The following is a 27,541-nucleotide window of genomic DNA, read 5'->3' as shown; positions in this document are numbered from 1 at the left end:
AATAATAAAAGTTGTTTTTGCAGAGAACTCCTGTGTGATTTATTTCCATGCAGATGATTATTCTTGTGTTTTTTGTTGCTAAATACTATCATCTTTTTAAAACTAATATATAATGTAATACTGTCATCTTTTTAAAATGAATATATAATATATTTAAGGTCATGCTGCTCCCCTGTGTGTGGGGCTGTAGGTGGTGAGAGCTGAAGCCCTGTGCCTGTTCTCATTCCAAGGGTATTTATGTTGGATTGTTTGGCTCTGCTGGCTCCTCAGGTTATCCCACATTACGGATAGAGAAGAATGATCTGAAAAGTGTCACTCTCATGGAGGCCAAAGCTAAAGTGAAGGACATAGCCATCTCCAGGGAGAGGATCACCCTCAAAGATGTGCTCCAAGAAGGTATTTACAGCACTCAGACACTTCATTCCTACAACATGGTGGAGATCCATAAATACAAATACAGAGATATTTATTTACAGGTTTTTCTGAAATCATTCATGGATGACGTTTCTGATCTTTGTAGCTTCGGTGGAGAGGAGGAATGATGAGTTATGTTTGCATTTGGGGTGTGAGGGGTGGGGAGAGCAGCTTCCCGAATTCATTAGGCTGGGGGAACAAGCAGGCATGCTCAGTAAATCATTCAGCTTGTCTGGCTTGATAACCTGCTCCCTAAAATTAAATGAATGGTGGCTGAAGAGAGAGGTAATCAGGGCTCTGAGTGCCAAGGTAACTCACTTCTGGGAGTTCCTACAGGAGAGCTGCTCTTAACAACATAAAAATCAAAGCAAAACTATCCCAAAGCCCAGAAAAATCTCAGTTGTTCAAATTTGGTGTCTCAGTTTGATAACTTTGGTTTGGAAATCTAATCAGCAGATACAACGTGTACAGCCCTGATATAAGAGATTCAGAGATTACCTAATTGTTTTCATGGAATATCCTGAGTTGGAAGGACCCACAGGGATCATCCAGTTCCTGAATTGTTCTCTCTTTGTTTAATGTGCACTTGGAAGGTGTTCATACATAGCATGAATTGGTTCTTGTTGATCCTGAATTTGAAAAATAGGCTTAAATATTTAGTTTTCTTTGTCATTCACCTTTACTGCTGCAGTTTCTCTGTGTCCTGAGAAATCAAACTTCCCAAAGCTGGAGATTGGAGATTATCATCCTTTGCAGGCAGAATGCTTGGTGTTATCGGGGCAGCAGTGGAGGATGTTCCTGTTCCTGTTCAATGTGTGCTTCTTGAACCTCTGAGGAGGCAGCTCCATGTTCCCTTCCAGTGTGGGCTCTGCAAGAACCTTCCTTGGCATGTGGGATGTGCTTCACGTTCCCCTGGGCTGCCTGGGGCTGGCATGTTGGGTTGTCATCCATGACTAGAAGTGACTCAGTGGCCCAGCAATGCTTCAGATGTTTGGTGACAGAGCTGCTCTGTTCTGCCAGATGAGGCATAAGGAGCTGTTGAATGCAGTTTGTACCCACTTAATCCTGGGACCTTGTTTCTTAGCCTCCAGCTGTTGATTTGAGCCAGAACCTTCCAAAGTTAATCACAGAGTGATTAAGGTTAGAAAAGCCCTTTAAGGTCGTGGAGTCCAAACACTCTCCCTGCACTGCCAATTTCACCCATGTTCCCAAGTGTCACATCCACATGTCAGAACACTTAAAAGACCTGACCAGCTTTAGTTCAGGATCGTATTTGAGTCTCTGGCACTGAAGAACAAAAGAGCTTCAGAGGGGTAGAAGGAGATAAAGGAAATGCATGCATGGAACTTTTTGACAGATCTTGGGCACAGATTCATTATAAACTTCTTGTAGCTTCCATAGCTTCACTTGCTTTATCATTTTGGAAATACATATTTAGGCACTTTCTTGGAGTCTCCAAGAGCCAAGACAGGAGGATTTTAGTTGCTGTTAAAGTAATTCATGGTGTTGTGGTCGCCTGAGAGTCTCCTGAGTACAGCTGCTGCTTAGTGAGATTGCAGTTTGGAGACTCCTGTCATGCAGGGCTTCCTTGCAGCCCCAGGGTAGGTGACAGAAATGTTGCACTGCCCCTATTTAAGGTATTTAGAAACAAATAAGATCTGTATTTCATACTGTCAAAGATCTTTCAACCTAGTCAGGCAGGAGGAATCCCTGGGAAGGGGCTGTAATGCTGGAATCGACTGTGTGGAGGTGCTGGACACTTCGGTGCAGGAAAATGTTGCCAAGCTGAGCAGTAAAAACCAATTAATTAATTCTCTGTGTGTTACTAGATGTTCTCAGCCCAGCTCCTCAGAGTAGCTCCTCTGTAGAAACAGTTGCATCAGTGATATCCTGTGAATGGAAAAATGCTGGAGAGTCTGAAAGACCCCCAAACAAACCCAGCACAAACTTGTGGATAATGTGATGCTGGCTATTTCAAAGTGTTCCATATGTGCTGGCTGGCCACAACTGCTGTTTCCTTGTGAATATTTCCAAAAAAACTTAGTCTTTGTGAGAAGTGCCTTGGCTTAGAATTCCAGACTGGGTGGATGAGAAAAGGGAGCTGGAGTTCTTAGTGCAGGGAGTCGACTTTAGTGCCACAAATAAACCATCACCATATTGATATTTAATATCACTGGGCTCTGCTGCTGTAACTAGTTCACTCTCATGCTTGTCCCTTTAGTTTTATTTATGTAAAACTTCAGCATTTACTGCCTGTAGTTGTGAATCCCCCTTGGTGACTTTATAGGGTTTAGAGACATTTTAACTGCAGGCATTCCTCATTTCTGTGAAAGCTACTGTTTGTTTAAGATACCCCTCATGTTATCAGTGTTTCTTAACCACACATTACTAATTGGATGTTCTGTTCCTAGGCACGTTTGGGCGCATTTTCCATGGAATTCTAATAGAAGAAAAAGACCCCAGTAAAGAGAAACAAGTTTTTGTCAAAACTGTTAAAGGTATGTTTGCATAAAGGAGTGGGTTTGTGTGCAGGTGTTTGAACTGTGCTGCAGGCTGAGGGTGCCAAACCTGGCTTTACAACAACCCCCTTCTCCCCAAAATACACAAATGATGACAAGCAAAAGCAATTTGGATGCTTCAGCCACAGAGAGCAGCAATCTTATATGGAAGAAAAATGCATGTGTTCTCCACCAGTGCCTTCAGTCATCACCCTTGAATACTTTTGTTTATTATTCTTTTAAGTAAAAATTATATTGTTTTTTTTTTTCCCCCCAGCATGTCATTGTCTTCCCAGTCACAGCCTTGTCCCCTGCAAATTGCTGAAAAGCACCTGAAATGCATCTTAAAAAATCTTTGACAAATGTATGGCTGTATAAAAGACAAAGCAAAGTTTCTGCCCTCCTTAGGCTTTGCAGCTGAAGCATGAGAGTTGTCATTTAGAACTGAATTTATCCAAATACAGCACCTGTGTTCAGGAAATAGCTTGTTAGAGTGATTGAAATGGGGATAAGTAGACTTAAGGAACAAGGTAGGTGTAGATGAAATTATTGCAAATGTCCTACAAGTCTGTCACATGTATCCTCTGTGTATATTACAAGTATCCTGCATGTATCCCTATGTTAATGTATCCTCCATCCATCCCTTCCTCTCCAATCCTCACAAATTCTCTGGTAGCTCACCAGAGTTTTGCCAAATCCCAGTACAGTGGTTGTTTTACCACTTGTTTTTGTCATTTCACTTGGGTGTCTTACTGACTTTGCTTTTTCATTTGATAACTTCTGTAATGCTTTCTTGCAAAAAAAGCAGCATCTATAAGAATTTCAACTCATTCTACTTTTCTTTTTGTTGCCTGGTTATTAATTTTTGAAGATACTGATTGGGAAGTGGTGAAGATGCTGAATTTTGGTTTTGAATCTTTCTACTACCCATTTATTCTCTGCCACCTTTAAGAAAATTATGTTGCTTAAAGGAAGGAGCCCCCTTGGTCTGTGTCTGACACAATCAGATGCCTGTGGTGCTCTTTTCTCTTACATGACCTAGAATCATAGAACAAATCATGGAATAGTTTGGGCTGGGGGGACCTCAAAGCTCCACTCCCTGCTGGGGCAGTGACAGCTTCCAGTGTCCCAGGGTGCTCCAAGCCCTGTCCAGCCTGGCCTTGGACACTTCCAGGGATCCAGGGGCAGCCACAGCTGCTCTGGGCACCCTGTGCCAGGACCCCACCACCCTCACAGGGAGCAATTCCTTCCCAATATCCCATCTATGCCTGCTCTCTGGCAGTGGGGAGCCATTCCTCCTTGTCCTGTCCCTCCATCCCTTGTCCCCAGTCCCTCTCCAGCTCTCCTGGAGCCCCTTTAGTCTCTGGAAGGGGCTCTGAGTTCTCCTTGGAGCCTTCTCTAGTCCAGGTGAACACCCCCAGCCCTCCCAGCCTGGCTTCTCTTATTTAAAAACCAAAAAAACGTGCTTCTTTCCAGTATTTTGGGAACATTTCCTGAATTCTGCCTTCTTCTGTTCCCTTTCCCTGCCAAACAGTTCTGTCTTTTTTTTTTTTTTTCTTGGCTCTTATTTAATATAGTTCTCAAAAACTTAGCCCTTGGCACGCGAGCTACTTTTTGTAGCATTGGATTAAACAACATAACAACATTTGTCAAAAGTGATCTTAATTTAGCTGCCTCCCATGACCTCTTACTGAATTGCTTTCCCAAAATGGGACTTACATGCACTCCTAAATCCATAATTCTCCCTTACAGTGGCTCGTGTCTGTGACACAGCCATGTGCTACAGGAAAAAAGCTCTTCCCTTTGCAGGAAGGATTTGTTGCAGTGAACTGGAGCATGGTGTTCAGGGAGTGATGGCATTCATAGGGTCATTGTAGGGAATTTCCCAGCATTAAAAAGGATCTGTATCTAAAAAGTGTAGAGTAGGTTTTACTGATAGTTGGGCTTGAGCAGCAGTAGTTTGCAAGGAAAAATGCCTGTAATATCCCCTCTCCTCACAGCAGCTCACTTGCAGTGCTGATATTATATTCATTTTCACACCCTGGCTGTGATTGCTGTATGTGCAGCTGGGACATGTAATAAGTTGGGAATTTGATCTGGCTGGAAGAAAAAAAACCTGCAAAAATTCTCTTGTAAGCAGAGTTTTTCCTTGATCTCAGTCATTCTGTGGCCACACACACACTGCTGTTCTGGCACAAGCAGGAGCAGGGCAGGACCATAAAAGCTTGATGGGTATGAGAACCATTAAAATGACTTAAGTATCTCTTTGCTGAAGGCAGTAAAGCCTGAGGGTCATGGAAAATAGACAAGGAATAAAGGCTTTGTCTGTGGAGTTGAATTATCCCTTCCCAAAAGTACGAGCTGCTCCAGAACTGTTTTGTTTTACCCAGAGGTGCACTCTGAAAGTGATAAAATGAAGTCCAGTGGTGCCCCAAATGTCAGGAAACAATGGGGAGGGGAGGTGGAGTATCCCATATCTTTGGAAAATGTGAACTGAGGTTCTTTTAGTAGGTACTGTGAGGAAGAATAACCTCCTTGAAAGAAAAAAAAAAACAACTCTTTTTTCTCAGCAGGATCAGAGCTTGAGAAACTGAAGACACTGTTCTGACATTAGGGGAGTTGTTATGGCTTTAAACCTGGGATTTCAAGAGAGTCCTAGAATCCCAGAATGGTTTGGGTGGGAAGGGACCTTAAAACCCATCCACTCCCACCCCTGCTGTGGGCAGGGACACCTTCCATGGACCACGTTGCTCCAAGCTCCATCCAACCTGGCCTGGGACACTTCTGGGGATGAGGCAGCCACAGCTCCTGCTGTGCAGGTGTCTGACCTTACAGGGAAGAATAAATAAATAATTTTTTTAAAATTGTATTCATTATGTCCAATGGAAATCCACCCTTTTCCAGTTTAAAACTGTTGCCTCTTGGCCTGTCCCTGGAAGCCATGATCAAAAGTTTGTCTCAATCTTTCTTACAGTCCCCAAGCCACAGAAATGTGTCCTCGGAAAATTTTCTTCTCCAGGCTGAACCCCCTCAGCCCTACAAGTATTACAGATGGGCCATGAGCCTGGGTTTGTTGGCTGTTAGAAGAGCTCTGTGCCACTCAGGCAGGTGTCAAGGTTATGCTGATCAAGGAGGGGTTTCAGAATGAAAATCCATGAAGAAAAGTCATGTCCTAAGTGCCTGTCACAATGGATCTCTTTTCCTGTGTCCCTCCTTCAGCTGTCAGTGTATTACAGCATCCATACCCTTTCAAGGGGGTTATTTCCAATCGTGTGGACAGAGTGAATGTACTGTCAGTTTTCCCATTTCCTGTGCTGGGGAAGGTGAATGTTGTGGCTGTTGGTGCTCATCAGGCAATAATTACATGTGTGGGTATTTCCTGCTCTGGAGGGAGAGTGATTGCAGCCTTGTCATTTTCTCTTCCCCATATTCTTTCCCCATGGTTGATTGTTGCCCCTAAAGGATCAGAAGCACTGGTAGTTGAGTGCAATAACTGCAGCAGCCCTTCCCACTTTCCTTCCCCAATGTTTTAGGGGATGTAGAGTATTCCTGTAAAGCAGGAGACTGCTCAGTGAAAACAGGATCCCTGGATTTCTCTGAACTTTGTGTTTGTTCCCCTTCTGAAGTGATCTGCTCCTAAAGGAGTCAGTAATACATGAAAACCAAGAGAGCCTGGACCTGCCTGAGAGGTGGCAGAGCCCTTCCAGAGAGTTTCCTGGAATATTCTGTATTCCCTGTTGTCTCAAGCTGGGGTAGAACTATTAGGTCAGACTCTAAAACAGCAAGTTTGAGCCTGATTAAGCAATATCAGTGCAGGGGTTGTCTAGGTTGGAGTGTGCTTGTTCAGCGTGATCTGACTGGTTTCTCATCCACCACAGAATTTGGGGTCTTTCATTTGAACACTTCATGAAGTTATTGAAGTACTTTTGAAGTAATTCAGTGATTATTTGTTCTGTAGCTCTTAAATTGATGGGATATAAAAGCTGGAGACACTTCTCTTGAAGTCTCAACACCACATCTCTTATAAAGACTGGCTGAAGGAGGATTCATCCCTGGGTTTCCCTCCAGATCCTTAAAAGAGTTTTTTCTTTCATGAAGCTTCAGTTCACTCCAGGGAGGAAGTTGTAACATGCCTGTGGCAGTGACAAAGTTTCTACATGCAGGTTCATGAAATAGATGAGTTTATAAGGTTTTTTTTAATGCTGTATCATCTGTCTGGGTGTCTGAGCCTTCTGATATGTGCAGTGCCTTGTGCCAAGGAGAGCTTAAAAGGAAAATGGATCTCTCTTGGCTTTCTGGAAGCTCTAATAATTTCAGGCTACAAAGATCACAAGCTCTGGGAAAAGGTGTGACTTGTTCAGGCTGTCCTGCATCCTTCATGTTGGCCATACAGTTGTTGGGTTGTCTTTGCACTTTACACTTCCTGTGTGTTCATTCACTAGGCAGGGGGCTCAAAGTCAGTTATTTTCACACTTAGATATTTCAGTGGAAAAGTCACCTTCTTTCTGTCTTCAAACAGACACTGGTGAAGATTGAGGATGTGTGTGATTGCCAGCAAGAGCAAGGATGTGTTATCTAGAATGTTTGGGACTTTGGAATCTTTGGATCAACACAACCTGAATAAGTTCTTTGTTAGAGAGATGAGAGACTTAGCTGGCATATGCTTTCTTCGTTGTGTTTTTTGTTTTACAGAAAAATTGTGTTTATGGTGGTGGAATGCTTCACTTTCCAATCAGAGGTTTCCAATCCCTCTCAGTTTTGGAAGTGTCTCTGATGGCATGTTTCTCCAAGCTGGCATTGCATCTCTTGCAGGGTTTAACTGATCCCTTCAGCCTTTCTGGGGAATCTTTTCAATCATCTGATGTCAGAGGAAGAAGAAAACACACAGGTTTCACCTTTGATTTAACGAACACATTGTTTAATGGTGCTTTTCCTGTGAAGGAGAAAATTCTTAGCAAAACAAATGGAATTGTGTTATTCCAGGAACATATGAAGTGAGGGTGAGCTGTGCAGAGCCCTGACTCATTTAGGATGTTCTGGCCAAGGTACACTTTCGGTAAAAACAACCCAGTGTGCTGTTCAAGATAACCTGGCTGCTCCCATTTCATGTTCTAACCACTTAACATTTTTCTGATGTACAAGGAAGGAGTGTTTGGAAACAAACCACCCGTGGAAAGCACTGGAAACAAGGCCAGTGTTGACAAAGGTCAGCTCTTTAAACTTTATTGTTCTACCAACTTTTAACAAAGCTTGGAGTTCTGTCGTCTTAGGTCACTAAAAGACTTTTCAGTATTCTTGGCTATCTCTGACATTTTACTATTGAGATAAATTTATTGCTAATCTAGTTAAGAGGAGATGCCTCATCCCTGCAAGTGTTCAGGCCACGTTGGACAGGGCTTGGAGCATCATGATCTCGTGGAAGGTGTCCCTGCCCATGGCAGGAGGTGGAGCACGATGGGCTTTAATGTCCCTTCCAACCCCAGCCATTCCATGATTGCAAGATTGGTGACACTTTAGGACTTCATGCAGTTGGGAAGTGGAGGAATAGAAATCCTGAGAATTCAGGCCATGGCAAGCAGGAGAAAGCAGTAGGCACAGTTAGGGGATTTAAGTGTGGACAAACAGCTCAGTGTTAACCAAGGTGAAGGTTTCTTGTTCACACTAAACAGACACCAGAACTTGGAGCATCCACACTTGTTCTCAAGGGGTCACGTTTAAACTGATGGAATTTGCTATTCTGGGCAGTTCATTCTTAAAAGCACAGCCTTGTGAAAATAGTTCTAAGTTTAAGTTCATACCTTAAGCATACAGTATTTGAATTAATTGTTCAAAGTACTTAACCTCCCAAAATCAGAGTGCAGGATCCTGTTTCTGAAGAATATAGCTTGTGCCAAAGAAAAAAAAAAATCAAGAGCTACTGCTCATCTGAGCTAAATTCTTGAGTGTCTTTTTAAAGGAAGATATTTGAATTTAAAGAATTGGGGATAAGTAGCAAATTTCTGAGAATCAGCCTAAAAATGCACTCGATTTGTCATTTAATCCCAGCTTCTTAAGAAAATACCCTGAGATACATAACAGTACAATATGCTGCAGAAAATACTGAGAGGATTGTATTGTACTACATTATTTAAATGTGCTAAGAAATACTTGCCTGCAGGACACTTTAATTTACATACAGTTAAAATCTCTGCTTGTACATCAGTTTTATTATGTGCTGCTCCTTGACCTTTGGACCATGACCTCAGTCATGTCTCTCTTTCCCAGTTTCACTTTGCACTTACTTAACACTTTCAGCTTCATTTTGAGTTAAATGGATTATTGAGCCAAGAGCCTTTTACTTCCTCCTTTTTGCTACTCCTTTTTGTGTTACTGTTACACAAGAAACTCAGACTATTCCAAATCCTGCTTTTCTCTGCCCTTTTCTGTGGTTTAAAACTGCATTTGTGATGTAGGAAAACCAGAATTGCATACCCTATTTTAGCAGTGTCACGTCAACTCACTCCCAGAATTTATTAAAATTAGGCTTGGATTTGTCAGCGTGAGCTGCTTTGCAAAATAAACTCATGTGGTTGATACTTGATGCCTGGATACCAGGATTGGAAAAAAAATCCTGCTCTCTGGAAATGTTAGCAGGACTGACATTTCCATAACATAACACAGGAGGTGTCCTGTGCTATAACTTCCTCCTGCTGTGGTTTGGAGTGCATGGGTTACCTGTACAGGAGGCTGGAATTCTGAAGGATTACAGGGCTGCCTTGGAGAGCAGGGGGATGTTGATGTGTGGAAGTGCTGACCTGAACACCTCCCAGGAGTAAAGTGTCCCGTGCTCAGTCTATGGCAGGAGGAAATATTGGATGCTCCACTGCCTCCACTTGGCCCTGCCTGACTCCTGGGGCCTCTGGAAATTTTAAAGCTGAAATATGTTTTATGTGTACTTCCCTTTCTGCCTATGAAAAAGCAGGTTGGATCATGACTCCTTGCATTCCTTTAGCATCCTTCTGGTGAAGGAAAGTTGTGAGTTACCTCCTAAGAGCATTAAAAATGTCCTGTGCAACAGATGTGAGCACAGGCATTGAATTTTTTCCAAAGACTTGTATAGAAGGGTTAAAGCAACACTCAGGCATGCATTCTCTTTGAACTGGGGTGGAATTCTGCCTTGGGAGCAGTTTTACCTAATTAATTGCCTTGCAAAAGCAGCAATAATTAACAAGGATGTGTTGATACTGGGAGCATTTATCACCTGGAGCTGCTCTAATTCTTCACTCTCAATTCCTGTGGCCACACTCTGTGACCACTGTGTCCCTGTCACCCTTCAATAACTGGAGCTTGTGCACTTTGTCATGGGATATTTGGCAAAGCCCACCGGGTTGAAAAATAATAAGGGTAATAGAAGCTTGTGAAAACAGGCAGGTGTGTAGAAAATGGGCTGTGTAAGTGTTGTGATGTGAGGGAGTATTACCTTGCAGTATGAAACAGGAGGAAGTTCAAGCCATTGCAAATGGTCCAAAGATGAGAAAAGCTGCAAGTAAAACATGCTCTTAAATACTGCTGTTGGAAACATCCATCAGAAGCCTTGGACCTCCTGGATGTAGCATTTGCAGAGCTGCTTCTGACAAGAGTGCTGAGGATCTGCTGTTACTGCCTGTAGCAGGCTGTGAGAGGGTTCAGATGTGGCTCAGTTCAGTTTTGAAGCCCGTGGTTATGTGGATTTTCAGGTTCTATGTTGTCTTCTGAAGAAACAGATTTCAGTGACCATCCTGGAATCAGAAGTCTTTTAAATTGTGATGCTGCCTGAAAGGGAGTTGGGTGTCAGTCTGTTCTTCCAGGGAACAAGGAACAGGACAAGAAGAAATTACCTCAGGTTGCCCCAGGAGAAGTTTAGGTTGGATATCAGGGAAAATTTCTTCCCAGAAAGGGTTGTCCAGCCCAGCACATCTGCCCAGGGCAGTGGTGGAGTCCCCATCCCTGGAGGGATTGAACAGATGTGTGGATGTGGCACTTGGGGACATGGGTTAGGAGTGGCTTTGGCAGCGCTGGGGGAATGACTGGACTTGATGATCTTGGAGGGCTTTTCCACCCTAAAGGATTCTGTAGTCCTACTGTGCTTTGCTGTTTTGAGGTTCTGGGAGGTCTGACTTAAAAAGTGACTCATGAAAGCATCCAGCTAATCAGTTCCCCACTGCAATATCCAGGTAATTGCTGCTTTTCATCTCTGCTACATCCTTTGGGGTGTGGAGTGACTTTTCCTGGTGAAGCAGAGCCTGGTGCCCTGCAGCTGATGAGTGCCTGGTCTCAGAGCAGGCAATTTCCTTCAATTTAATGTCATCACAGAGCTTCCCCAAGATCTTTTCACCTGATGATTCATGTGATCAATGATTGATAATAAAGATTTTAAAATATATTTTTGCAGCTGGATTTTAAGAAGTTGGTAAAAGTGGAATAAGTGTATTTTCTCCCCATGAACAGGGCAAGGCCCCAGCACATCCCAGCACAGAGGGATCAGCCTCTTTTGCAAAATCAGCAGTGCCTAGAGCCCCATTGTGCCTGGCTGCATACAAATCCTGTGATATCAGCAGATAAACCTGCATCAGAGCTTGAAATCCTGCCTTGTTCTTGTCCTGGGCCTCAGGGCAGGCTTTCACAGCCAGGCTTTTGGGTAAAACCAGGGCTTGGAGAGCATCTTCCTCTCTGGAATGCGTTTACATCTCTCTGAATCTTGGGTTTAAGGTCCTTCTGAAAGTCAGTCCTAACTGAGCACCTGGAATATTTCTGAGTGTTAAATCCTCCTCTGAACTCACCTCAAGTTGCTGCTCTTTGGTTTCTCAGCTGTTGGTGCATGATCACCTTATAGAAACCTGGCTGCTCCTCAGGAGTATCCAACTGCAGCTCCATTCATGGCTGAGCACTGACATGTTCTTAATCACAAATACCTCAGTTGAGCTTTTTTCAGGGCTTTGAGGAAGTTTTGCAACGAGCCCTTGTTGCCTCGCCCTGGAGCACTCATCTTAAATTCAGGGCTGTTCCTGGTGCCCAAATTTAATAAATGGGAGACTGTGACCTCCTCAGTTGTGTCTCCAAGTAGCTGTTGTAATTTCAGAGGTTTTTTTCTGACTCTGTGGGAGGCTTTTTCTCCCCTTTCCCCTCTGTAGCTGTGTGTGTGGCTGTGCCCATATCCAACATCTTCACGGATGCAGGGCAGACAAAAGGAGCTGCAAAAGCCCCTGGGCATCCCCTGGGCTTGACAAGATCCTTCCCCCCTTTTGAGTGGCTGCACAAACAGCTCTGAGAAGAAAACAAAGTGTGTGTGTGTGTGTGTTTATGTGTAGCACTGAGGGATTGACACAGTTTGGGGACTTTGGGATCATACATTGGCCCAGGGAGGAAGATGAAAGCTGTAGGATTCATCTCAGTATGGAAAATGAAAAAATGTCACAGCAGGCTGGGATTGCTGTGGCTCAGCTGTCACTGGCTTGGCTCTGGGACACTTTTCTCTTATCAAAACTAGAAATGGTGGATTTGCTGGGTTGGTTTTAAGGGTTTTCAGTACAGGATGGTCAGACTCACCAGGCCTTCACAACAAAAAATGTAATGTTGCCAAAATCACCTTTGTCCTGGTCTCTGAAGATGTGTGTGTTGGTTGCTCTAAAGTGGTTATAGTCTACTAAATGTGACAGAGTTTGTTTAACTGAACTTTTTCCTTTGTAACTGATGAAAATGGCCTTAAAAGGAAGCCTGATTGCAGTGGGGACTGTTGCAGTGGCAGTATTTTGGTGTTCTTTTCCCTCTTTTGACAAGAATCACTCCAAGAAGTGGTGATTAATATTGTGTTTTGAATTATATCTAGTACAAACCCACAATAATCAAATTGTGTTGATTCTAAATTGGCACTGATCTCAGCTAAGGGAGGATTAGCCTTGAACACTATTGTTTGTTCTGAGTCTGTTGAATTTGTTGGTGTTGGGTAAGTTTTTTTTCCAGACAGAAAACAAGGAAATAATATTGATAAGCAAACACAATATGGATGGTGGGACTGTTCCACAAGATAAGATTTCAGTTTCCGTATATACTTGCCTGGGAGTCAATCATCCTTTTGGGTGCTCAACCACTATAACATGGAGAGAAAACAACAGAACGTCACAGTGACCTGCTGGAAACTTCCCTGAGTGCTGGAAAGGGAAAGGCATCAGCAGAAAAGTCACCATGGGTGCATTGGCCAAACCAGCCTGACTTGTTCTGTTGATTTTAAATCCACTCTTAAACAATCTCTGATTTAAAGCTTCAAATTATTGCTTGGTGGCTCTTATAATTAAAAGCAAACCAGTTCAGCAAGCACAGGGCCAGAGAGTGTGTGAGGAGTTAATCAGCTTAAACTCACACCCAGGAATCTCTTTCCTCCCTTCATCGTGTGCTGAGTGAAGAGGTTGAGGTCTTTGGACCCTGTAATTAGTGCTTTTACACCTGAAGCTCTGTACAGGTAGCCTGCTCCTCTGACTTCTCAGAATCTGCTTTTCCATCTCCATTTTTTATGCTGGCTTTTAGAACTGCCTGATTCAGTCATTCAGGGCTGTGTAACTTGGTTTTAATGTAGAATCTGGGTTTTTCTTTCCTCTTTCCAAGCCTTTTGCAACTGTCTCATGCAAAATCAAATCCATCAAGTGTCCAGCCCATAGGGGTAGGACTTTCTCATGTTTCTGTTGGAGTGCAGACCAGAGACTTCAGCTGGCCATGGCTTCAGTGTCTCCTGCACTGCAAGAACCTGTTTGTACCATCCCCACACACAGACTTGTTACCAAATAGAAGGGAATCATAAATTTGTTTGTGTTGGAAAAACTCTCCAAGACCATTGAGTCCAGCCATTCCCCCAGCACTGCCAAGGCCACCACTGACCCTTATCCTCAAGTGCCACATCCACACAGATTTAAATCCTTCCAGATTTAAATCCTCAACCATTGTCCCAGGCAGTCTGTTCAATGTCTGACTGTCTTTTCTGTCAATAAATATTCCCCAATATCCAGCTTGAACCTCCCCTGGTGCAACTCGAGGCCATTCCCTCTCCTGTCCCTGTTCCCTGGGAGCAGAGCCCGACCCTCCCCAGCTGTCCCCTCCTGTCAGGGAGTTGTGCAGAGCCAGAAGGTTCCCCCTGAGCCTCCTTTTCTCCAGGCTCAGCCCCTTTCCCAGCTCCCTCAGCCTCTCCTGCTGCTCCAGACTCTTCATGGATGCAGGTTTTTGGTGGGCCCAAAAGCACAGGCTGATGCATCCCATAATATACCACAGCCATAATTGTCACTAATTTAGTGGCACCTTTGGGCTTCTCCAGAGTGCTCCCATCACTCTTCACTCAGCCAGAGTCACGTTTTCTTTTGCAGGGCTCAGGCTCAGTTAGGAAAGGGTGTCAGGGCTGTACAGGGAGCAGGATCAGACCTTGGAGGAGGGAAAAGAGCAGAGGATTTTTTGCCTGTTTTTCCTCCCAGGGCAGTAAAACCTTGGCTTGACTCATCCACAACATGTAAATTCCCCCTAATGCAGCAAGGAGAGCTCCTTGGGCTGTGCTGGGCTCTCCTGTGCCAACTCCTTGCCAGAACTAGTCCCAGCACGAGGGAGACACGGAAAATACTCCCAGGTGTGAGAGGGTGGGATTGGGAGAGCTCTCATTGACGTCTCCTTAAGCTTCCCTGGAGGTTTTTGTCACCAAAGGAGGGGAAAAACCCCAAATACACAAAAAATAGTGGTGGGAAAGGGGTTCCAGGCACCACTTGTGCTTCTGCCCAGTGGATGCTCTGATTGCTCTGGGTTACTGTAGTTATCACAGGTGCCTGAATCTTAGCTGACAGCAGTGGTTTTATTTATTTATTTATTTTTAAAGGTGGGGGAGAGAACAGCAAACAATTCTAAGGTTACCAAGAGTCAAGTGTTTCAAGCAGAGAGCAAGGAAATAAGTAAATATAGACATAAACAGCCTCCAGCCATGTGGCAGTAAACACAACTGTACCTGGAGTGGAAACTCAGCAGCAAAGCAATGTCCTTGGAGCACATTGGTGCTTGGGAAGCACTTGGCACAATCCCACTGCTCCCATGGGCACCAGTCCTGTGCAGGATGGCACCACACTGCCCAGTGCAGCCAGCTTGTGCCTGCCCAGAAGCTGCCAGGAAGTGCAGAACCACAGCCTGGAATGTGCTCGATTTCCTTTCTGGGTTTTACCCCACTCCTTTAAGCAGAAATCTCAGAACTTGGCCTTGAACTTCAAGGCTTTTTCTAAGTGCCATTTAAAGAAAGGAGGCAAACAACTTTTGTTCGTGCTCAAATGACCTCAAGTGACTTGTAAATTTGGACTGAATTTTAATTAATGTGTTGATTTGTTTCCAAAGTTTATGTGTGACTCCTTTTTCCCCCAGACCAAGCCTCGGAGGTGCAGGTGACAATGATGCTGACGGAAAGCTGTAAACTCAGAGGGCTTCACCACAGGTAGGGCAGGCAGGGTTGGTGACAAATCCATGTCACTTTGAGATGGAAGTACCTGGGCTAATGCTTCCTGGGGAGAGGGAGCTCTTTTTTGGGAATTCTACAACACTTCTGTAGAATCATGGAATGCCTGAGTGGTTTGGGTGGGAAGGGACCTTAAAGCTCATCTCTGCCACGGGCAGGGACACCTTCCACTGTCCCAGGTTGCTCCAAGCCCTGTCCAACTTGGACACTTCCAGGGATGGGGCAGCCACAGCTTCTCTGGGCACCCTGTGCCAGGGCCTCACCTCCCTCCCACAGAAGAATTTCTTCCCAAGATCCCATCTATCTCTGTCTGGCAGTGGGAAGCCATTTCCCCTGTGTCCTGTCCCTTTCCAGCTCTCCTAGAGTCCCTTTAGGCACTGGAAAGAGCTCTGAGGTCTCCCTGGATCCTACTCCAGGCTGGATATTCCAGCTCTCCCAGCCTTTTATAATAAAGGCCTTGCCTATAATACAGGAGTAGCAGGGTCTTGGTGAAATGTACCTAAAATAGAAATAAAGTGAACCTGCCCTGCTTTCATAATTCCAAATGAGCTGTTATCCTCCCTTTTATAAGTCAAACTTAAAAAAAAAAAATCCAAAAAGCTTTTCTTCCCTACACTACCTGTAAAGCTGGGATCTTCATGGGTCTCTAGAGATCATAGATGTGACACCCAGCTGTGAGAAATTTTCAGGAAAGAGTAAGAAAATTCAAAATTAAAAACATTTGTAAGTCACTGGTGACTTTTACTAATGGTTTTCAATGGGAAATACAGGTATTTTAAAAAGTGATTAATGGAAATTGAAACTGTATCCAGTTTGGCTTGAGTTTCTATGAATTTGCATATTGATATATATAATATTATATATTATATTTCTTCTAAGGAAGATGTACAGGGACACTGCAGCATGGGGGTTACCTGAGCCACAAGAGGCTTGGAAAGGCCCTTAAAGTGGCTGATTCAGAACTAAAATTTTCTGTTCTGTCATTTTGCAGCAGATCACACATGATGTTCTGATTTTTTTTTGTTAAACTGCTGTAATGGAAGCATATATTTTATATTTATAGTTGATTTAGAACGCTACACCTCCCAGTTTAGGATATAGCACTTCTGTGTACAAATGGCAACCTGTATTCACAACAAATTTATGTCAGCCCTCTTGGGCCAAGTGAGAACATTTGGAAGGTTCTTCATAATGGGAAAGTAATCAAATATTTTGTTTGTAAAAGAAGTACTGTCTAGGGCTTCAGTTATTTGAACATGTTGTGCTCTGCAATTACTAATACAAGATTAAATGCTTTTCTCCCATGTTCAATCAATTTCATTACTGTGTTTAGGAATCTAAAATATTTTTATCAAATTTCATAACACTGGGAATTTCTTTGTCTTCCAGGAATCTGCTGCCTATCACTCATGTCTGTATAGAGGAGGGAGAGAAACCAATGGTGCTGCTGCCCTACATGAACTGGGGGAACCTTAAACTCTTCCTGAGACAGTGCAAACTGGTGGAGGCCAACAATCCTCAGGTACCCTCGGGCACGTGGGACTTTGTGCCCATTAAACCCCCATTTTCTCCTGCACCTGAGTTTGTGCCATCAGAGGAATGGTTGTGGCACTCTCCTGTTCAATGTGATGGCAGGAGAACTGCAGAGGTGGCTCCCCCAGCAAGTGTTTGCCTTGATTCCCACCAGGAAAACATTCCTGGCTGTTTGTCCTGGGTGTTCAGAGGGCAGGAAGTTGAGTCAGCTCTCATTAGGGTAGGAGCTCAATCAATGCATCCTAAAATTATATCAACAAATAGAGAAAATCTTGGATTAAATTAAGGGAAATAATTTGTGAAGAAATTTTAGATTTACTGATACTACTTTTGGTATCTCAAGCTATAAATACATGCAAGATTTTAATTATGATGGGACTGTGAAGTCGCAAAAGAAGCTGAAGCAACAGCCTTTGATACTGGTTTTAGAGAGCAGCAAGGACTTTGGCTGTGCTGCTGCCTGGAAATGAGCTGGTTTCCAGGAAAACAAAGTGGAAAAGGTGTGGGAAGAGGGGTAAAATGGACCAGTTTTGCCTATGTCCACTTGCAGTCAAAGGAAAAGTAGGTACAAAGAGTGAGGCACTTGCAAGATGGAAGTGTTTTCCCTTGGCATGTCAAAAAAAGAAGTTAAAATTTTGAGTAAGGAGCCATCATGAGTGTCCATAGGTGGGAAGGGAAGGGAAGGGAAGGGAAGGGAAGGGAAGGGAAGGGAAGGGAAGGGAAGGGAAGGGAAGGGAAGGGAAGGGAAGGGAAGGGAAGGGAAGGGAAGGGAAGGGAAGGGAAGGGAAGGGAAGGGAAGGGAAGGGAAGGGAAGGGAAGGGAAGGGAGGCACTGGGACACAGCAAACCCAGTAACCCTGCAGGTACTGATGGCTGCTGCTCTGGGCTCTTGCAGGCCATTTCCCAGCAGGATCTGGTACATATGGCCATCCAGATTGCCTGTGGGATGAGCTACCTGGCCAGAAGGGAGGTCATCCACAAAGACCTGGCTGCCAGGAACTGTGTGTGAGTACTGTCCCCTCTGCAGCTCCCTGCACTCAGCCTGAGCTCTCTTTCAAAATGCAGCTCTGGGGTCACTGGTGTAGTCAGTGAAGTTGTTTTCCTCCAAATCAAGGGGATCCAGGAATTGTGGTTCTAAAGGATGCAGAACATCCTCTATGTAAATGCCTCAGCTGGGTCTGTCTATCACTTTTTCAAAGGCTTGAAAAGCATTAAAACGTCCCTTCAACTTTAATAAAAACCTGGAATATCTTAGACAATTTATTGATGGATAGATTTCCGTTTGAATTTGGTTTTCTTCATTTTTTCTCCTTAAAAACTGAGTTAAGGACTTTGTTCATTGGTAGATTTCATAATTGCCAAATGATGGATAGATAGGAATGTGCCCTGGAATGGCAGGAGTGCCAGGCTGGAATGCACTCCAAAATGTAGAGATGGAGGTGTTTGGTGGCCTTCTAGCAAGCCAGTCACTCAGTGACCACCATCTCTGCTCTTGTGCCTGGAAGGATACTCAGTGTGGTGGGGTTCCTGACAGATTCTCTTCCTAATTTCTCCTGCTTTCCTTCACTGGTGAGCACACTGAGGAGGAACACAGGAGACAGAGATTACAAACAGGATCAGGGACATCACCTGGAGCTTTATTTTTGGAAAGAGAAAGAGGTGCCAGCCAGTAGCCAAGGTTCCCTGCCCCTCCTTGTTCCACCTGCCCCTCTTTGTTCCCCAGGTTTGCTGTGAGTGGTGAAAGGCTGGGAAGTGCATCACACCCATGTCCTAATTTTGGGAAGGGAGCCAGAATTTCAGTGATCTTGGCAGGTTTAAGGGAGGAAATGCTTTTGGTCTCATGTGCCCATGGCCAGTTACAATGGACTCGAGCATTACACAAGTCAGGGCTCTCTAATCACTGGGGAATTGCCTTTTGAACTGAATTTGTTTTCAAATGGGTTTTCTAGGAATTTCTCTGAAGTCTTAAAAATTACTAGATAGGAAATTTCCTGGCGTATAAATTTTGAGGATAATGGCTGGCCTGAAAGTGCATAGAAATAAAATAAATGAAAAGGTATCTGAGCTAGTAAAGAGGGAAACACAAAGACTGAGCATTTATATTTCATTTTTCTCATCAAAATAAAGAAATAATTGGCAAGATGAGAAGACAACAAAAAACATTTTGTTACCATACCCCCAACCCAATGTTTCTTCTCTATTTTTGTCATGCAATGTTGAAGCCAACATCTTTGCCATATTCTGAAGTCAGCTGTTTATGAGAACACTGAACTTTATTACACACAGTTTTAAGTTCAAAGAGTTTGAATCACATCCCAGAGGGGACAAATTCTCTGTACTGTTTTGAGTCATCTTTTCATGATTAAAGTAAGTTTCCCTTAGTACCCTGTTTCTGACAAGCATCAATATCTCTTGTGGAGGAATAAAACAGTTTTTCAGCAGATGGCTTGATTGGAGACACGCTTTTGGACCACAAAGAGTACTGGTTGCTTAAAGATATTACTGGCTCTTGCTTTGCTTAGATTGTTGCCTCATTGTTGCCACAGAGCTGCAAGGTGTTTAATTGCTCTGATTAGGGGATCTCCAAAAGAGCAAGAGTAACTTGAGGCAGTTACTTGTTTGCTTTAACAGTATTTTTTTTTTTACACCTGTAAATGTTTGATTTTATTTAATCAAGCCTGCTGATTTTTCTATCGCCCTTATCAGTTGGCACAGAATAAATTGGTGCTGTGATAATATTTACTAATGACAGGGGAAGTGTGTCTTGATGCAGGAGAGTGGCAGTGTTTGAGATGAGGATTAGTTAGATGCTGCAGTGTGCTGAGCTGTGCTGTTGTGTGTGCCCAGCATCGACGACGCGCTGCAGGTGAAGATCACGGACAACGCGCTGTCCCGGGACCTGTTCCCCATGGACTACCACTGCCTGGGGGACAACGAGAACAGGCCAGTCCGCTGGATGGCCCTGGAAAGCCTGGTCAACAATGAATTTTCCAGTGCTAGTGATGTGGTGAGGTTTTGGTTTTTTTTTTCCCTCCCGCCTCTTACGTTTTGGAAATGTGTTGACATTTTTCTCTTTTTTCAGCTGTTGGAGAATCGCAGAATCCAAGAATGGTTTGGGTTGGGAGGGACATTAAAGCTCATTTAATTCCACCCCTTGTCATGAGCAGGGACACCTTCCACTCTCCCAGGTTGCTCCAAGCCCTGTCCAGCCTGGCCTGGAACTATTCTAGGGATGGGGCAGCCACAGCTGCTGCTGGACATCCTGTGCCAGGACCTCATCACCCTCACAGGGAGGAGTGTCTTCACAATATCCCATTTAATGCTGCCCTCTGGCAGTGGGAAACCATTCCCCTTGTCCTGTCCTTACATCCCTTGTCCATAGCCCCTGTCCAGCTCTCCTGGAGCCCCTTTATGCACTGGAAGAAACTGTGATGTCTTCCTGGAGCCTTCTCTTCTCCAGGTGAACCCTCCCCAGCTCTCCCAGCCTGGCTTCAGAGCAGAGGGGCTCCAACCCTTGGAGCATTTCTGTGGCCTCCTCTGAACTCATTCCAGTAGCTCCAAGATCCTTCTGATGTTGGGGACCCCAGAGCTGGAGGCAGGGGATCATGGCACTGGGTGGGTAACAGTGGCTTGTTCAGAGCAGCATCTCTGCTCCCACTCCTGCATCAGCTGCTTGTGGCAGGTGATTCAGGGGTCAGTCAGGCCCTTCATGCACAGCAAAAGTGCCCCTTGCTCCCTGTTCCCTTGGTAGCACTGGCAAGGAACACAGTCACATTCAGAGAGCTGCACTGGGACTAGGCAGCGTTTCATAAAGTATTCCAAGTTGGAAGGGACCCACAAGGATCATCCAGTCCAGCTCCTGTCCCTGCACAGGACAATCCCATTCTGTCCCTGGCAGCATTGTCCAAATGCTCCTAGAGCTCTGGCAGCCCTGGGGTCATGCCCACTCCCTGGGGCTGCTGTTCAGTGCCTGAGCATCCTCTCGAAATCAAGGTGGACATCCATTGCTCACCCTGTGCTCTGTATGCTCAGCAAAGATCTGGTCAGGCACAGCTTCCCTTCATGAATCCACTCTGGCTGTTCCCAGACATCCCTGTGCTTCATCCACATGGGAGTGAGTTCCAGGATAACGAGCTCCCTTGACATTAGCAGGAGCTGGGCTTTGAATGTGGCCCCTGAATCCCAGCTCTTCCAGAGGATGCCTTCATTCCAGTGGTCAGGAACCTCTCCCAGCTGAGGTGACCTTTCAGGGATAAGAGCAGTGTTGCAGTGACCTCAGCTTGTTCCCTTTGGATGCATCTCATCCAGGATAGTGGTCTGGTGCCAGTGTGGGAAACATTAGAAAAGTTCTGATTGTTTTTTTTTTCCCTTCATGGTCTCTGCACTAGTGCTGCAGCCATGTAAACAAGAAAAAGAAGGAAGGGAAGGTGCCAGTTGTGCACATGTGGATTTATTGAAAAACACATGGAGGTTTGTGTTGTACCAAACTTGAAGACAGAAGAGGAAAGGGAAGTTGCCTGTAAAAGCATGTTTGTAGAGAGCTAAATTAACTCAGACAAATGGTGTGGTTTTTATTTTTACTTTATTTAAGAAATCTGGAACGTGAAAGCATTTGCTGTTTGTGAAGACTGGGAAATCAAAGCTTATGTAACAGTGGCAGCAAGATGCAGAATTTTATTAGGATGAGTAAATCTCAGTATTGTAACCATTTTTGAAAACTCCAGTGCAAGTCAGCATCACTTTTAGCTCATTTAAACCCAGAAGTTCTTTTTTCATTGCTTAGGGATGAATGCCACCCACCTTTTAACACACAGTTCTAACTGCAGACACGTGGCCATCTGAGTTTTGTAGAGTTCAAAAGTGAATAGTTCTTCTGGATGTAGAAAACACTATGTGCCTTAAATATCAGCTTTGCATCTACCTGGACTCCTTTCACAAAAAAGCTGATGTCAGATGTTTTTGTGGGTTTGGTAGGAACAAACCCAGTGATGCATTGCATGTAACGGGGAACGGGTGATGAAGTGTGGTACAAACAGTGTTTGTGTCTGCAGAGATGCCATGGGATGTGTTCCAGGCTTGCTTTTTGGATGACTTTCTTTCAAATGTGTTTGCTGGCTTGAAACTTTCCCAATAATGTGTTGCTCCCCTGCCAACTGCTCTATCAGTCAGCCAGAGTACAGGAAAACAAACCATGATTCCTGCTGAATCTTAATTCTGTGGTTTTCCTGCTGTTGAACATGAAGCTCTGCATCTCTTCATGCCATTTTTATGCAGCTACCTATAGAATTAGAACAGCTGTATTCTTCCCAGAGTGGTTTTGCTTGAATCACTCTAATCTTCATGACTGCCCCTTGTCCCTCAGCACTCTTCTCCACTGCAGGGAAAAAGAGGCTTTATTTCCTTCAGTGGCTGCCTGGAGTAGGGCCACATCTGCATCCCTGCCCTTCTCTGCCTTTCCCACCTTAAAATAACCCTTTCCTAAGGCTTGGGTCAATGCAGTGGTGGGATTTCTCTTGATTAAAACAAGAATTGTGTGAGCTTTGCAGGATTCTGCCCCTTTTTAATGAATGATGATGTGTAACTTGAGTAGTGAGTCATGAGCGTGCAGTATGAGCCCCATCTCTGGTCTCCTGGGACTCTGGATAGCAGATAATAAATGATTTTCCTTTTACTCAGCTTGTGCATGGATTAATTGATGGATTTTTCATCACTTTAAGCTCCTTCTGGCAAGGATTGCTGACTGAACGTGTTGAATGCTGATCCAACTGTCAGGTTTACTGAGATGAAATCTCTTTGTTTTTTGTGAGTCCTATTCCTGAGCATACTCTCCAAATACACAGATGATTTGGAATCAAAAAATTATAGTGTCATTCAGTTTGCCTTTCTGATCCTTCGAATTTCACAGACTTTTTTGAGGATTTTCGAGGCATTTTGAAGGAGTAAAATGTAAAAAAGTAAATATCATTTTTATACTAGACAATCACTCAGTGTTCAGTAGTGTTTAGATTTAGATGTTCTGTAATACCATGTTAAAAATGCGCTGATATCTTAGTGCAGTAAGATTTTAAGCTTAGTTGGACTTCATAGAATCACAGGTTGGTTTGGGTTGGGAGGGACCTTAAGACCATCTGGATGGGCAGGGACACCTCCCTCTAGCCCATGTTGCTCCAAGCCCCTGGACCATGGACACTTGCAGGGATGGAGCAGCCACAGCTTCTCTGAGCAGTTTACCACCAGTTCTGTGATTCTTTATTAGCCCAGTTCACAGCATGTTGAATTTGATTATATAGAGCATTTATGTCAAGCTTTCTTACTGTGTGTAATCTTCCTTAGAGCTGATTTTGTGCCCTGGCTGGAGGAGCTGTGGCCATTCAGCATGTGATGTTAATGCTGCACTGTTCCTTTTGCAGTGGGCCTTCGGGGTGACCCTGTGGGAGCTGATGACCTTGGGACAGACCCCCTACGTGGACATCGACCCCTTCGAGATGGCAGCTTATTTAAAGGATGGCTATCGAATAGCTCAGCCCATCAACTGCCCCGATGAACTGTGAGTGCCTCTGCTGGGGAAGGAGGAAACTGCTCATTTGTGGTTGCTGTGTTAAAGCCAGGCTGCCCAAAGAGAGAGCCAGGGTTGCCTTTCCCTGCCTGTCAGACAGACCCTGGGGTAAACATTGCTCATGGAACACTGCCTCCTGTTCTGGGGTCCCCAGCATCAGAAGGATGTGGAGATGATGGAGCGAGTCCAGAGGAGGCCATGGAGATACTCTGATGGCTGGAGCCCCCTCTGCTCTGGAGACAGACTGGGGGTGTTCAGCCTGGACCAGAGAAGGCTCCAGGGAGACCTTAGAGCCCCTTCCGGTGCCTAAACAGGCTCCAAGAGAACTGGAGAGGGACTTGGGACAAGGGGTATAGTGACAAAACAAGGGGGAATGGCTTCCCACTGCCAGAGAGCAGGGTCAGATGGGATATTGGGAAACAATTCCTCCCTTTGAGGGCAATGAGGCCCTGGCACAGGTTGTCCAGAGAAGCTGTGGCTTCCATCCGTGGAAGTGTCTAAGGACAGACTGGACAGGGCTTGGAGCAGCCTGGGACAATGGAAAGTGTCCCTGCCTCTGGCAGGGGGTAGGACTGGATAATCTTCAAGGTCCCTCCCAACCCAAACCATTCCATGCTTTTATAGCACTTGAACAATTTCCAGTGAACTATGTACTAACAGCTCCTTCCTGGATGGCCATGGATTATATCCTAAATCAAGGCAGGACTTCTGGTGCCAGCCCCTTTGCTCATCATTCCAGGTGTCCATCCTTGGAAGGAGCTGTTCAGCATTATGAACCATAAGATCCAGGGCTCCTTGGCTCTCACTGGTTTCTCAGCCAGTTTCCCAGTAGCTGTTTTGCCTTTCAGGCTGGGGCTGTGCTTGCCTGGCTGACATTCCCCTGTGCTCCATGTGCCTCTGTGTTGCAGGTTTGCTGTGATGGCCTGCTGTTGGGCCCTAGATCCTGAAGAGAGACCCAAGTTCCAGCAGCTGGTGCAATGTCTCACTGAATTTCACGCAGCATTGGGAGCCTATGTCTGAAACAGCAGCAGAAGATGGAATTCCCTGCCTGGGAAGAAGCCATGGCATCCATCTGCAGCTCCATGCATCCCTTGGACTCACACACTTGATGTGTATAAAGCAACACTACAGGGAGAAAGCACTTCTTCCAAAACACTGTGCCTTAGAATGCCTTAGTAGTCTCAAGTTTTTTTGTAAGACCTCTTGGTGTTGAATATTTTCTAGATATCACTTTTGCTAAGTTAAATTGAGACCTTTTGGTTTGCCATCAGGATTTGTAAAGTGTAGAGGTAGTGAACTGAAACACGAGATTTGGATGGACTTTGCACTCTGACAACAGACACGTGATTTCTTCGGAAAGGTTTGTGGAACTGGTAGAAAACTGAGGAGAGGGGAAATGAAAAGCCACACTGCAGAAAAATTTCCCTGCTTTAAAAAAAAAAAAAAAGTTGAAACTGAATCTTTCTGACCAGCTCTAGTGTTTGTACTTGTATGTATCTGGAATAGCTTTTTAGTATCAACTTCTTCTATTTTGAGACAACAGCACATTATGGTTGGATCCACACATCTTACCTTTTTAACCCATTGACAAATGTTCTTTGGAAAAGCTGGTCTTCAGGATACAACATCACCTTTCTAAAGCAATGATGTAAAAGTGATCCCAGTTTACCTCATACAGAGAGTGGTGAAGGTGGGGTAAGAATGGTGCCCCTCCTTTCACATCAAAGGATTTTTGAGATGGTTTTATGTGCTAACTAAAGGCCTTAAGAGAAGCACCAGAGCAGCCCCTGTGTGGGAGTCTGTCACCTCAGGCTTCTGCCCTGCAGTTTCTCTTGTTCAAAAAGGTACTGGTTGTTTTTTATGGGCTATTATGGCCTGAAATGGGCTTAAATATATAAATATATATTTGTAAAGACACTTGCAGAGTAAAGAATGTTTTTCTATTACACCTAATGTGAAAGCTTGGTCCCTCACCTTGCCCTGTGTGTGGGTTGTGGAAGGGAAGGTGGTTTACCTGCCTCCCTGTGGAACTGGTCCCTGAGACTTCAGGTATTATCCTGCTGCTTTCCTTAACCCAGAGATCCATTCCACTACGGGTTGTTTTGAGTTGAACATTGCTTAAGAGAACTGAACATGATTTTTCAGCAAAATGTGTAATGATTCGGGCTTTTTCTATATGTAACAAAGTTACCTGCAGGATGGGTCCCAGTTCTCCTGGTGAACTGCAGGCTGCATCCTCTGCCTGGTGGCACCATGAGGAGGGTTGTGCTTCAGCACAGTGTGGGACATGAAAAGTTGCCTTTTGTCTCTCACCATCTGCCTCGAGTGTTTGTGCAACTGCAGGGATGGGACATTGCCCTGACAGGCTCTGGAGCCATCTGAGTGTTTTAGGAGACTGCTGAGCAAGTATGAGCAGCTGGATTTGGCTGGGTCATGCAGATGTGTAGCTTCTGTTCTTTCCAGAGTTGTGAACCTTGCTAAAGAAAATTAACCCTCTCTAATTAGTGTCACATGAGGCAGAGCCTTTTGTGATCTGTGTCCCTCAAAACATCAGAGCTTTCCTGTCTGTACTCCAGGGTTTATTACCTGTGGCCAGTGAGCCAAGCCTGGCTTTATCCTGGAAGGAAATTTTCCTGCTGGCTCAAGTTTGGGCATGTTGTGATGGGCTGTGCTTGCCTGACAGAATTGGAACTGGTTTTGTTTGGTTGAGTTTGGAGTGGCTGAGTCTGGGGACAGCAGCAGGACTTTGGGTGTGTGGTCTCTCCATTCTGACTTGGGGAACTGGTACCAGTGGCAGGACTTGATGGTGACGTGGGTGTTGAAGTCAGCAGTGGAAGTTCCTGACATCCAGGTCAGTGTTCCAATGGGATCTGTGGAGATCACAACTTTAAAGGTGAGGTTGGAGAACAGCCCAGGGTGAAAATGATCCACCTGTTGTATGTGCCCAGGGCAGAGTCACATGCACACAGGATGTGCATTGTGCAAATTCTGCTGACCCCCCAGGGGTGTCAATGTGGTCACAGTGGGCTGGATGTGGCTCAGGGATGTGCTGTACCTGAACCTGCTCCACTCCAGGCTCTGGGAGTAGGAAATGTGTCAGCTTTCCCTTCCCTGAGCTGCTTCTCCCCTGCTTTCATCCACAGAGACTGGGAAGTGGTTCAGGGTAGGTGAGGGTACAGATACAACTCTTCATTAATCTGGGTTCATCTACAGGGATGCTCCACCCAGGGCAGTGGTGGAGTCCCCATCCCTGAAGTGTTCAGAAAACAGGTGAATGTCACACTTCATGTACAGTTCGTTGGGCATGGTGGGCTGTGGTCAAAGGTTGGATTTAATGATCTTGGAGGTCTTTTCCAGCCCTAATGATTGAATGATCCTGTCATAGGCATTCTGCTGATAGCAGAGCTACCTTGAGTAGATTCCTTGCAGGAATTTGTTGTACCTGAGAGTGCAAATAGCTTACCTGCAGGGATTTTGCTACATGTGCTGCATCTTAGCTCCATGGGCTTTTGGGGAAACTCTTGAGGAGCAGGTCACTTGAGTAGAAGATTGGAAAGACAGACTTCCTGGAAGGAGAACATTGTTGGTAACTTCTAGTCTTAAAGTCCATGGAATACTCTCAGTGTGAGAGCTGAATGGAGCGTGGCTGGGAGGTGAGGCAAAGAGATGAAGAACAAAAAGCTGTGGTTACAAGGAAAGAAGAAATGAGGAAGATTTTGGCTCCCAGGTTTTTTTTTCTTGGGAGGGTTAATGCCAGAAATAAAAATGAGGTGTGAAGGAGTAAAAAGCAGGAGCATGCAATTGATGGCTTAGGTGGGAAGCCAGCTGGAGGACAGGGTAGGATGGGATTCCCTTTGAGGACAGAGGGCAGAGTTCGTGGGTGGATTCAGATCCACCAAGGAGGAGTGATCACTCTGCAGTGAAGAGAAGGATCACACCATGGGGAGAGAAGAAGGCTGAGAGCAGACAGGGATTCATAAGTGATGGGTTGAGAGCTGTGGAGGTGTTCAGGGAGATAAAGGGCACCTGGAAAACAGCACTCACAGAATGGCTGCTC

General features: G+C 44.8%; 1 protein-coding gene across 2 annotated transcripts in view; it reads left to right on the top strand.

Moving 5' to 3' along the window:
• The window catches only part of RYK (receptor like tyrosine kinase), a 54,241-nt gene extending 28,840 nt beyond the window's left edge, over positions 1-25,401 (top strand). The window contains exons 8-15 of one of the 2 annotated variants that reach the window (XM_014870428.2): positions 271-396; positions 2,826-2,912; positions 15,306-15,375; positions 16,786-16,918; positions 17,824-17,933; positions 19,776-19,935; positions 23,339-23,475; positions 24,393-25,401. In XM_014870428.2, coding sequence (XP_014725914.2) covers positions 271-396; positions 2,826-2,912; positions 15,306-15,375; positions 16,786-16,918; positions 17,824-17,933; positions 19,776-19,935; positions 23,339-23,475; positions 24,393-24,504 — 935 coding nt within the window. In that variant the 3' untranslated portion in view covers positions 24,505-25,401. Of the gene's footprint in view, positions 1-262; positions 397-2,825; positions 2,913-15,305; positions 15,376-16,785; positions 16,919-17,823; positions 17,934-19,775; positions 19,936-23,338; positions 23,476-24,392 lie in introns of both variants that reach the window. The other variant, XM_088170388.1, reaches the window with a different exon arrangement.
• The last annotated feature ends 2,140 nt before the right edge of the window (positions 25,402-27,541 follow it).

The sequence above is a fragment of the Sturnus vulgaris genome, chromosome 10 (assembly GCF_052056855.1).
Source record: "Sturnus vulgaris isolate bStuVul1 chromosome 10, bStuVul1.hap1, whole genome shotgun sequence".
NCBI classification, from domain to species: Eukaryota; Metazoa; Chordata; class Aves; order Passeriformes; family Sturnidae; genus Sturnus; species Sturnus vulgaris.
The sequence above is the reverse complement of the archived record's forward strand: the minus strand, read 5'-3'. Positions and strand labels throughout refer to the sequence as shown.